Below are 12,905 nucleotides of genomic sequence, written 5' to 3'. Positions count from 1 at the left end.
ACATCAGTTAAATCAGCACAAAGCAGGGATTGAACCTGGAACTTTGGTGTTCTGTATTTTTCTGTTACTCACTGAATAAATTCACAAACCACCAGATGGAGGCTCTTCAAATACTTTGTGCATCTAGACAAGGTCCAAGAAAAAGCCAAACAGGCAATCCATCATGCCACTAGCCTCCAATGTCTTTCAGTTTTTCTTGTCTTCATTTTATTTGGTACTATGGTCAATGCACTCCTGAACTTTCCTCCCTTGTTCCTCTAATATGTCATTCCACATGCTCTTTTTACATGGTACTGTTTTTGAAACAAGAATGCATCAGTCTCCTAATCCAAGATTTTCTTCACAAAACCTTAAAACTGAAACCCTTGTTTATCACCTACAATTTTATGGGTTTTAAAAGACTAACTCCGTGTCTACTAATGCTTTCTTCCATATTTACCCCATCTTCTCTGTTACTCTTTCCAATGCTGCTGGTACCAGTAATACAAGGCATGCCCCTTCAACTTGGTTTCTTACTTTTGAAAAAAAAAGAACTCACTTGGAATATAAAAATCACACCCCACACTGGCAACCATGTATACAACTAAACAACAACAAAAAATGTGCAGTAATACCGCTAAAAACAGTTAAGGATCCAGCAGAATTTACAAATTTGTAGCTGGGTAGGGCAAATGAAGATGGGCAAAAAAAAAAGACAAGTAGGACTGATCTACTAGAATGAAGCAGTTTAGAGAAGTGGGGCAACAAAGTACAAATGTTGCACAACAGTTGAAGGAAAATAAATATGAATGAACAGATAAGTCAGCAGTTTGTTTCCTACTGGATCTGTGCGCACAAATATCAAAAGGTGTTAAAATAAAACTTGAGTTGCACCTCAGATGCACTGTCCATCATTTAGGGGTTTAAAACGGAGAAACTGCAACATTCAGGTTAGCATACAAGGATCATGAAACAGAATATGTATCACATCAAAATAATTCAGCATTTTAAATTTACTTTAAGCAAGACGAGTTAAAATAATTTGGTAAACAGATTCAACAGCAATTAACTGCCTTCGATTAACTGCTGCAACAAATTCCAGAACATGCAAAGACAGCGCTGCACACTTCATTCAAATTGTACTTCAATTCTGCCATTCAAGCCCCAATACATTAACAAACAGCGCCAAACATGGTTATATTGTGGTGAGAAAAGTTTTATATGTTAGAGCAGCAAATTGTGCGACTCCATGGCAGTGGATTTTACCAAGTTCTCAATCACATCCTCAGTGCAGAATGCAGGTGCCGAGTACAGACCTCTGCATCGTCCCATAAGGCGGAGAGAAAATATATATTTTAAAGTTTATCAATCTGGTCCTGTATAGTGCTCAGCAAGAGAGAAACTGACAGAGGCCTAGAGGCAGATCACAGCACTCACTCATTCTCCTGGCTATAGGAGGTTTACAATCTGGATGCGAAGTGGGGGAAGAAGTAGAATCTTCCAAACAAATAATTAAATATAAAATGCACCTTTTTTTAAAGTCATAAGATTTACTTAAACCCAGGCAGTACTTTCAAATGGAAATCCTTTCTTCAGAAAACGTATGCATACTGGAATAAAAGCAAAATACTGCGGATGCTGGAAATGTGAAATAAAAACAAGAAATGCTGGAAATACTCAGCAGGTCTGGCAGCATCTGTGGAGAGAGACGCAGAGTTAACGTTTTGGGCCAGTGACCCTTCTGCGGAACTGGCAAATATTAGAAATGTCAAAAGTTGTAAGCAAGTAAAGCGGGGGTGGGGCAACAGCTAACAAAGGAGAAGGTGTAGATTGGACAAGGCCACAGAATAGCTGACCAAAAGGTCATGGAGCAAAGGCAAACAATATGCATACTGGGTTCTGTACCTGTGAATGTTTGAGACGTTCGCTGTTGTCATAATGCAGTAACACAAAGAAACTTCTATAAAAATGTGCAGTGAGTACCTGGAGAAGGAACAGTAAAACAAAGATCAGACACATGATTTCTGGCACAAATAAAAATAGTTGCTCTTCATATGTTAACAACTACTGGCTTTGTCTTACAATTTGCATTTTGGAGCACAGGAACAGGAGGAGGCCAAAAGCCCCTCGAGACTATTCTGCCATTCAATTAGATTATGACTGATCTGTATCTCAACTTCGTTTACCAACCTAGGTTCCATACTCCTTAATACCATTACCCAACAAAAATCTATCAATCTCAGTTTTTAATTTTCCAATTGGCCTCGCTTCAGCAGCATTTAGGTCAATGAAGAAGTGCTTCCTGACGTTGCCTGAATAGCCAATCTCTAATTACATTATGCCCCCCTTGTTTTGGATGACTTCACCAGAGGAAATACTTTCCATCTACCCTATCAAAATCCTTCAACCATCTCAATTAGATCGTCCCATAGTCTTTTATACTCATAGGAATGAAAATCTAGTCCATGCAAACTGTCCTCCTAATTTAACCCTTTGGTTATCACTTTGGTCAAAGAGGTAGGTTTTAAACATAAAGGAGGAGAGAGCGATAGAGGGGTTTAGGGAAGGAATTCACTGTTTAGGGCTTAAGCAGCTGAAGGCACAACTGCTTATGATGGGGTAATGGAAAATTGGTTTTATACAAGAGGCGAGAAACGAAAGGGAACAGAGATCTGTTGGTTTGGACAAACAGGCTGGAGAGAGTCTACCGTTTTCCTGTTTGACAAAATAGAAACTCCTGCCAAGAAATATATGTCATCAGTAAGCCCTGGTCATGATATGCTGTAATCCAGTCTATAACAGGACAGTGAAATTTATCACCAAATATGGCACTTTTTGCTATCTTGAAAGTACCTGTGTGCAGCCCAGATGTGCAACCTATCTAGCTTCCTTCTTACTCAAGTGACACAAAGCATTCAGCTGATCATTATAAAAATGCAATGCATTTGGGGACACCCATTTTTGGCTGCATGATGGAGCAGAGCTGTTTTGTGGGATTTTGCTGTGCGCAAATTGGCTGTTGTATTTCCTACATTGGTAATTACACTTCAAAAGTACTTCATTGGTTGGTAAAGCACTTTGGGATGCCCTAATGTGATAATGACCAGATAATCTGTTTTTTTTTCAGTGATGATGATTGAGAGAGAAATATTGGCCAGGATGCTGAGGAGAATTCCCCAGCTCGTCTTTGAAGCAGTGCCATGAGTTCTTTTACATTTACCTAGTGAGCAGACGGACCTCTATTTAACGTCTTACCTGAAATGCGGCAATTATGACAGTGCAGCACTCCTTCTACACTGCACTGGAGCGTCAGCCTAGATTTAGTGCTCAAGTCTCTGAAGTGAGGTTGTGAAAGGCACAATATAAATTCAAGTCTTTCATTTTTTATTCCATTTGTGGAGGATGTCTACATTATGTTTGTTCCTTCCCTAAGGACATCAAGCCATCAATCCTGCTCCTGAACAAAAGTATTTATGAAAAGTCTTGAGCCACATTTATGTTTTTTTTAAATCAATTCCATTCCGACATTAAGTGCAAGGTTACATCAGTGGGGGTACATTTCTTTGCACAAAAGCGTTCCTGTCAGAGCAGATTGATCCACTATTAACTGACATCAGTAGCAGACAGCTCAGATCAATAATATTTCAGAGCTAGGTAAGGCACTTCTACTTAATAACTCTTCTTCACATAAAATTACTGTACATATAAACAAAACACAGAAACAGGCAATTTAGCCCTACTAGTCTGTGTTGCTGTGCTCCCTTCACATGAACAATAGTGCTAATCATATGTATCCACCCTGCACCCCTTTAGTACCCTTTTCTTCAAGCACCTATCTAACCTATTCTTAAATGTCGATATGGTCCATGCTTCAATCATGCACTCTGGTAGCCTCATAATCCCCAGCTTTAAAAAAAGCCCTTGCACTCTGTACTAAATCTCTTGAATTTAATTTTATATCTATGCCTTCTTGTTCTAGACCCCTCCATTACTGGAAATAATCTGTTTCTAGATACTCTGTTCCAAACCTCACCTTGTTCCATTCTTCCCACCTCTCCTTGTCCACCATCCAAAAAGCCACCCAGGTTGCTCAACGAGATATCCCCCCTCAGTCTCTTCATTGAGCAACTCCTCATCCTCAGTGATTTCATTCTCTATCGCAGCTCCCCATGCCCTCTAAATTCACCGCCCTCTAAATAAACTCTGATATCCATATCCATGGCCACCCCTTCAACCTCTTCATCATTGAAAAGACCATCTCCGACCACTTCCCTCGATCATGCATCACCCACTTCCTTCTGCATCCATCCCTGGGGGTAAAAATGTCCAAAGTCACTTACAATTGTCCTTTCAAGCTCCCAATTGCCTAGCTTTTGGCCTTCCGTTCACCACAATATTTTTGCGGCCATTAATTTGCTCCACATCCACTCACCTATACCTTTGATAACCTTGCCTCAGAAATATTTTTAATCTTTCCCACACTGGTCATCTCTCCAATATAGCCCCCATCTTAATTCAATACCTTGGTCTCCTCCGAATCCGACTACTCCAGCCCGACACCATCTCCTCACACCACCCACACTTCCGTTCTGTTCGTCTGACTGCCCTCTTCTATATCCTCCCTTTCTTCACCCCAGCATTGGCAACTATGCCAATGTCCGTCAAGGCCTCACACTCAAACTCCCTCTCTAAATCCCTCCGTCTTTCCACCCTCTTCGCCTGCAAGGCCCACATTAAAACTCACTTGTTAAACCAAACTTTTGATCATCCCTCCTAACATCTCCTTCACTGGCTTCATGTCCATTTTTGTGATTAGGGTTCTGTGAGCTGTCTTGCGTTGTTTTCTAGTTTAAAAGAACTAGATAAACTAGATATTAAGGTTACATTCTCAATTTTTAAACACCTTTCTCAAGTCAATCCCAAATCTCCTGTGCTCAAATACAAACAGTTTCAATTTTTCTAAGTCATTCTTCATATCTGTAATTTTTCCAAACAAGACACCATTCTAGTTAACCTGCACTGTACCCTCTCTATTGCCTAGATATTCTTTTCACATCATACTCCAACTATGATCTTACTCTATACCACTTGTCATAAAAAGCATGTAACGGCCAGGTGAGCAGGGGGTCTCAGGCTCCCCATCCACGAACATACGAATTAGGAGAAGTAGGCCATTCGGCCCCTCTAGCCTGCTCTGCCATTCAATAAGATCATGGCTGATCTGTTTGTTTCGTATTCCACACTCACATCTACTCCCGATAACCTTTGATTCCCTTGCCCAACAAGAATCTAACTACCTCTGCCTTAAAAATATTCAATGACCAAGCCTCCAACACCTCCTGAGGCAGAGAGTTTCAAAGTCGCAGAACCCCCAGAGAAAAAATTTCTCAACTCTGTCCTAAAAGGGCGACCCCTAATTTTAAAACAGTGCCCCATAGTTCTGGACTCACCCACAAGAGGAAACATCCTTTCCACATCCACCTTGTCAAGACCGTTCAGGATCTTACGTATTTCAATCAAGTCTCTCCTCACTGTTCTAAACTCCAGTGAAAACAAGCCATCTGTCCAACCTTGCCTCATAAGACAGCTTGCTCATTCCAGGTATCAATCTAGTAAAACTCCGCGAAACCACTTCCAATGCATTCACATTCTTCCTTAAATAAGGAGACCAACACTACACACAGCATTTGAGATGCGGTCCCACCAATGCCCTGTATAACTAAGCATAACATCCTTACTTTTATTTTCAATTCCGTAATGAAGGATAGAATTCCACTAACCTTCTTTATGACTTGCTGTACCTGCATACTAACTTTTTGTGACTCATGCACTGGAACACCTAGATCCTCTGCACCTCGGAATTCTGCATAAAGCGTGGCTACCCGACCCGAACCCGACCAGACCGGATGACGTGTGTCGGGTTGGGTCTCTCTTCCGGGTCCAGCATTCGGGCTCGGGTCCGGTTGGGTTGGACGTGGACAGTGCTGCCTTGCTCCGGGAAGTAATCTTCAAATGAACATTCAGGACGTCAAGGCGGGAAATGTGCAGTCTGGACTCTGCACTCTGCAGTAAAGCCTGGCTACCCGACCAAACCCCACTACATGTGTCAGGTTTGGGTTGGGTATTTAAAAAAATTAAAGGACTCGGGCCTAGGTCAGGTTCGAGTTCAGGTTCAGGTTTTAATTCTGTACCCGAGCCAGGCTTTAATTCTGCAATCTTTAAGAAATACTCTGCGTTTTTATTCTTCCGGCCAAAGTGAACAACTTGACATTTTCCCACACTGTACTCCATCTGCCAGATTTTTGTCCACTCACTCAACTTATCTACATCGGTCTGCAATCTCCTTCTGTCCTCTTCACAACATACTTTTTTTTTTAATTCATTCATGGGATGTGGGCGACGCTGGCCAGGCCAGCATTTATTGCCCATCCCTAATTGCCCTTGAGAAGGTGGTGGTGAGCTGCCTTCTTGAACCGCTGCAGTCCATTTGGGGTAGATATACCCACAGTGCTTTTAGGAAGGAAGTTCCAGGGTTTTGACCCAGCGACAGTGAAGAAACAGCGATATAGTTCCAAGTCAGGATGGTGTGTGACTTGGATGGGAACTTGCAGGTGGTGGTGTTCCCATGTATGTGCTGCCCTTGTCCTTCTAGTTGGTAGAGGGTATGGAAGGTGCTGTCTAAAGAGCCCTGGTGCATTGCTGCAGTGCATCTTGTAGATGGTACACACTGCTGCAACTGTGCGTCGGTGGTGGAGGGAGTGAATGTTTGTAGATGGGGTGCCAATCAAGAGGGCTGCTTTGTCCTGGATGGTGTTGAGCTTCTTGAGTGTTGTTGGAGCTGCACCCATCCAAGCAAGTGGAGAGTATTCCATCACACTCCTGACTTGTGCCTTGTAGATGGTGGACAGGTTTTGGGGAGTCAGGAGGCGAGTTACTCGCTGCAGGATTCCTAGCCTCTGACCTGCTCTTGTAGCCACGGTATTTATATGGCTACACCAGTTCAGTTCCTGGTCAGTGGTAGCCCCTAGGATGTTGATAGTGGGGGATTCATCGATGGTAATGCCGTTGAATGTCAAGGGGAGATGGTTAGATTCTCTCTTGTTGGAGATGGTCATTGCCTGGCACTTGTGTGGTGCGAATGTTACTTGCCACTTATCAGCTCAAGCCTGGATATTGTCCAGGTCTTGCTGTATTTCTACACGGACTGCTTTAGTATCTGAGTCGTCACCAATGGTGCTGAACATTGTGCAATCATCAGCGAACATCCCCACTTCTGACCTTATGATTGAAGGAAGGTCATTGATGAAGCAGCTGAAGATGGTTGGGCCTAGGACACTACTCTGAGGAACTTCTGCAGTGATGTCCTGGAGCTCAGATGATTGGCCTCCAACAACCACAACTATCTTCCTTTGTGCTAGGTATGACTCCAGCCAGCAGAGGGTATTCCCCCTGATTCCCATTGACCTCAGTTTTGCTAGGGCTCCTTGATGCCATACTTGATCAAATGCTGCCTTGATGTCAAGGGCAGTCACTCTCACCTCACCTCAAGTTCAGCTCTTTTGTCCATGTTTGAACCAAGGCTGTAATGAGGTCAGGAGCTGAGTGGCCCTGGCGGAACCCAAGCTGAGTGTCATTGAGCAGGTTGTTGCTAAGCAAGTGCCGCTTTGATGGCACTGTTGATGACACCTTCCATCACTTCACTGATGATTGAGAGTAGGCTAATGGGGCAGTAGTTGGCCGGGTTGGATTTGTCCTGCTTTTTGCGCACAGGACATACCTGGGCAATTTTCCACATTGTAGTGTTGTAGCTGTACTGGAACAGCTTGGCTAGGGGCGCAGCAAGTTCTGGAGCACAGGTCTTGAGTACTATTGCCGGAATATTGTCAGGGCCCATAGCTTTTGCAGTATCCAGTGCCTTCAGTCGTTTCTTGATATCACGTGGAGTGAATCGAATTGGCTGAAGTCTGGCATCTGTGATGCTGGGGACTTCAGGAGAAGGCCGAGATGCATCATCAACTCGGCACTTCTGGCTGAAGATTGTTGCAAATGCTTCAGCCTTATCTTACGCACTGATGCACTGGGCTCCCCCATCATTGAGGATGGGGATATTTGTGGAGCCACCTCTTCCAGTTAGTTGTTTAATTGTCCACCACCATTCTCGGCTGGATGTGGCAGGACTACAGAGTTTAGATCTGATCCGTTGGTTATGGGATCGCTTAGCTCTGTCAATCGCATGCTGCTTACGCAGTTTGGCATGCAAGTAGTCCTGGGTTGTAGCTTCACCAGGTTGACAACTCATTTTGAGGTATGCCTGGTGCTGCTCCTAGCATGCCTTTCTGCACTCTTCATTGAACCAGGGTTGGTCTCCTGGCTTGATGGTAATGGTAGAGTGGGGGATATGCTGGGCCATGAGGTTACAGATTGTGGTTGAGTACAATTCTGCTGCTGCTGATGGCCCACAGTGCCTCATGGATGCCCAGTTTTGCATTACTAGATCTGTTCGAAATCTATCCCATTCAGCACGGTGATAGTGCCACACAACACGATGGACAGTATCCTCAATGTGAAGGCGGGACTTCGTCTCCACAAGGACTGTGCGGCGGTCACACCTACCAATACTGCCATGGACAGATGCATCTGCAGCAGGCAGATTGGTGAGGACGAGGTCGAGTATGTTCTTCCCTCGTGTTGGTTCCCCCACCACCTGCCGCAGACCCAGTCTAGCAGCCATGTCCTTTAGGACTCGGCCAGCTCGGTCAGTAGTGGTGCTACCGAGCCACTCGGTGATGGACATTGAAGTCCCCCACCCAGAGTATATTTTGTGCCCTTGACACCCTCAGTGCTTCCTCCAAGTGGTGTTCAACATGGAGGAGTACTGAGTCATCAGCTGTGGGAGGGCAGTAGGTGGTAATCAGTAGGAGGTTACCTTGCCTATGTTTGACCTGATGCCATGAGACTTCATGGGGTCCGGAGTCGATATTGAGGACTCCCAGGGCAACTCCCTCCCTACTGTATTCCACTGTGCCACCACCTCTGCTGGGTCTGTCCTGCCGGTGGGACAGGACATACCCAGGGATGGTGATGGCAGTGTCTGGGACATTGTCTGTAAGGTATGATTCCGTGAGTATGACTATGTCAGGCTGTTGCTTGACCAGTCTGTGGGACAGCTCTCCCAACTTTGGCACAAACCCCCAGATGTTAGTAAGGAGGACTTTGCAGGGTCGACAGGGCTGGGTTTGCCGTTGTCGTTTCTGGTGCCTAGGTCGATGCCGGTTGGTCCGTCCAGTTTCATTCCTTTTTATCGACTTTGTAGCGGTGAGGTACAACTGAGTGGCTTGCTAGGCCATTTCAGAGGGCATGTAAGAGTTAACTACATTGCTGTAGGTCTGGAGTCACATGTAGGCCAGACCAGGTAAGGACAGCAGATTTCCTTCCCTAAAAGACATTAGTGAACCAGATGGGTTTTTACAACAATCGACAATGGTTTCATAGCCATCATTAGACTAGTTTTAATTCCAGATTTATTAATTAAATTCAAATTCCACCTTCTGCTGTGGTGGGAATCGAACCCATGTTTACAGAGGAATACGCTGGGTCTCTGGGTTACTAGTCCAGTGATAACACCACTACGTCACCACCTACCCTGCATATCCCTTTCCTGCAGATCTTTGTGTCATCTGCAAATTTAGATCCATGCCATCGTTCCCCTCATCTAAAGTCATTGATATCAATTGTAAAAAGTTGAGGCCCCAGCACAGATCCCCGCAGGACTCCACTAATCACATCCTGCCACTCAGGAAAGGACCCATTTATGCATAATCTCGGTTTTCTGCCAGCCAGCCAATCTTCTATCCATGCCAATATGTTACGCCCTACACCATGAGCTCCTACTTTGCACAATAACCCTTTCCCTGGTTTGACCGCAACTAGGTTTATCCTTTTTTAACAGTGATTGAACTTACCACCTCAATGAGTGCTTGTTCCTGCTCCTCTAATATAATTGCAAAAGAACCAGACAGGTTTTCATGAGTTTCATTGAGAAAGATGGCAGTTTATTACTCTTAACACTCTAACCTGTTTAAAATTACTAACAGTACCCAACACATTCACACAACAGTCACATCTACATACACAAATGGATTACAGAGGGAAAACAGATTCGGTGGTTGGATTAAAGTCAAGAATAAATGGAATTTAAATACAGTATATTTGTCCCATAGTCCTCGGTTGAAATTGGTCTTGAAGTCCTTGCTAGACCATGTGGCTAGTTGTGAGCTTGCTTTTCTCAGGGTTCCTGAAGGCAGAAGGAGGGTTAGATTCTTGTCCCCTGGCTGCAGCAGTCTGTAGTCTTAAGGGAGTTCCCAGTTGCAGCCGGATCGTCTCTTGATATTTACTGGCGACAGCGAGAGCCATCATTGATGGCTTTTCAGTTACTCTGGCTCTGTTGTGTCTGTGACAAATGTTATAGTTTCTCCAGAGCTGCACTGGCTGCCACATGACACTATCAAGCCTTTTTGTTCTTTTAATGAGATTTTTCTGGAATCTTCTGAGATTCAAGGTGCTACACCTCAAAATGTCCAGTCACACTTTGTGGGGGTGGGGGGGGGGGGGGGATTGGCTCTTTCAAACTCAATGGATGCAGATGGCCCTGATGACTGTGTTGATAAGGCCATTCTAGGTAACTTAATCACTGAGGGCACCCCATTGTTCTGGCTAGCTTAAATGAGACTTGTAGTCTCCAGTTTGATCTTTTGGTGTTTCAAATCCAAACTGCAGTAGCCATCTTAGCTGCCAGTTTACTTTTAAAAAGTTATTTGTAAGATTTTCCAGTAAAAGTCTAATGTATGGTTCCAACCATGAAATTAATATTTCCCCTTTGGCAAAGAGGGTTTTCATGACAAGCATTAGATTAGCTTTTATGACCTAATCCACTTGAAAATCATTTATAAAACTACCAATCGCGGCAATTAAGGGAGACCCTTTTGATAAAGCATAAAAAAGTCCAATCCCGTTAAAACAATTGGAGTGAATACTAACACCATCATGTCACTCAATGAATTGGAGGGGGGATGGGACTTGAAGTTTCAATTTACTCAAACTACAATACAGACTATGTCCTCAGCCAACAGTGACTGCAAAATGTAGCTCATTAGCACCTACTTTCTCGGCGCTACAAGTGCCATTTTGGCTCCAAGATGGTGTTCATAGCCATATGCACACTTCTGGTGTGAGCCATATCAGACGGACGACGGCGTTAGCACGCATACAGGGAGCATCCGCCAGAAATATGCAGAGTAGACAAATGACATCAGTGTCAAAGACTGATTTAACGCCATGCTACCATTTTAGCATTCAACACTCCAGCTAATGCCATCACTTAAACAGGTACAGCTGAACATGCATTCAGCAGCAGGAAGGGCCTCCAAACAGTGCTATTTCAATAGATCATCAACTACTAATTGCTGATTGGTTTTTATGGTTTCTTGAGTTCTGTGAAGTTGCTAAAGTCAACAGGGAGTGGTGTAGAACATGTTAAAGGACTTTGTTCTGACTTTGAGGATTCGGCACAAACCACTTGCTCCCAGATATGGGTGTAGTATTGGGTGCATTCCCCTTGGACTACAGCATGATAAAGGAGAATAAGAGGCACCAAAAGAGCAGGACAAGCTGCTGGAAGAGGGAGGAGAAGGTCTCAGCAGGAGGCTATATCTGCCCAGGGTGTTCAGAGAACAATTCTCTTTTTTTTAATTAACTTTGCTCATGGGATGTGGGCTGGCAAGGCCAGCATTTATTGCCCATCCCTAACTGCATTTGAGAAGGTGGTGATAAGCCAACTTCTCAAACTGCTGCAGTCTGTGTGGTGAAGGAACATCCACAGTGCTGTAAAGAAGGGAGTACCAGGAATCTGACCCAGCAAATATGAATGAATGGCAATATAGTTCCAAGTCAGAGTGGTGTGTAATTTGAAGGGGAACTTGGAGATGATGGTATTCTGATGCCCTTATTCTTCTAGGTGGGAGAGGTCATGAGTTTGAAAGGTGCTTTTAAAGAAGCCTTGGCGAGTTGCTGCAATGCATCTTCTAAGTGATACACAATGCAGCCACAGTGAGTGAGTGGTGGATGGCTTGAATGTTTAAGGTGCTGCACCATCACAGCATGGCTGAAAGTAGTCTGGACTGGCAACAGCAAAGTGGCAGGGAAGGGAGAATGAATGCTGTCATCCTGAGAGAGAACAGCAGATTCATGCTTCATGAGGTCATAGCTGCTCTCCAGGGTGACACCTCTGCAATCCAAGCAACCTGTTCCAAGACAGATTTCTGGATTGCTGTGACATCCGCAAGCTCCTTTGAACACTCTTATCCATAGTCACGATGGCAGTAGCTTGAGCTTGCATGGTGTTACGGTCAGGAGAGGTGTGGCCAAACGGCTTCCCTCTTTTCCCTCTCCTTGTTAGACCACAACAGGTTTAAATCTTTCTTAAGGCCAATGACCTTCCTTCAATCATAAGGTCAGAAGTGGGGATGTTCGCTGATGATTGCGCAATGTTCAGCACCATTCGCGACCCCTCAGATACTAAAGCAGTCCGTGTAGAAATGCAGCAAGACTTGGACAATATCCAGGCTTGGGCTGATAAGTGGCAAGTAACATTCACCCCACACAAGTGACAGGCAATGACCATCTCCAACAAGAGAGAATCTAACCACCTCCCCTTGACATTCAATGGCATTACCATCGCTGAATCCCCCACTATCAACATCCTAGGGGTTACCATTGACCAGAAACTGAACTAGAGTAGCCATATAAATAGCGTGGCCACAAGAGCAGGTCAGAGGCTAGGAATCCTGCAGCGAATAACTCACCTCCTGACTCCCCAAAGGCACAAGTCAGGAGTGTGATGGAATACTCTCCACTTGCCTGGATGGGTG

At 44.4% G+C, this 12,905-nt stretch overlaps 1 protein-coding gene across 4 annotated transcripts in view; it reads right to left on the bottom strand.

The window, feature by feature from the left end:
- mboat1 (membrane bound O-acyltransferase domain containing 1) overlaps positions 1–12,905 on the bottom strand; it is a 198,105-nt gene that overhangs the window by 145,754 nt on the left and 39,446 nt on the right. For all 4 annotated transcript variants that reach the window (XM_068057027.1, XM_068057037.1, XM_068057055.1 and 1 more), the window contains one exon: positions 1,885–1,962. In XM_068057027.1, the coding sequence (XP_067913128.1) occupies positions 1,885–1,962 (78 nt within the window). The remainder of the gene's footprint in view (positions 1–1,884; positions 1,963–12,905) is intronic.

This window comes from Heterodontus francisci, chromosome 2 (assembly GCF_036365525.1).
Source record: "Heterodontus francisci isolate sHetFra1 chromosome 2, sHetFra1.hap1, whole genome shotgun sequence".
NCBI classification, from domain to species: Eukaryota; Metazoa; Chordata; class Chondrichthyes; order Heterodontiformes; family Heterodontidae; genus Heterodontus; species Heterodontus francisci.
This window is presented reverse-complemented; position numbering and strand designations above follow the sequence as displayed.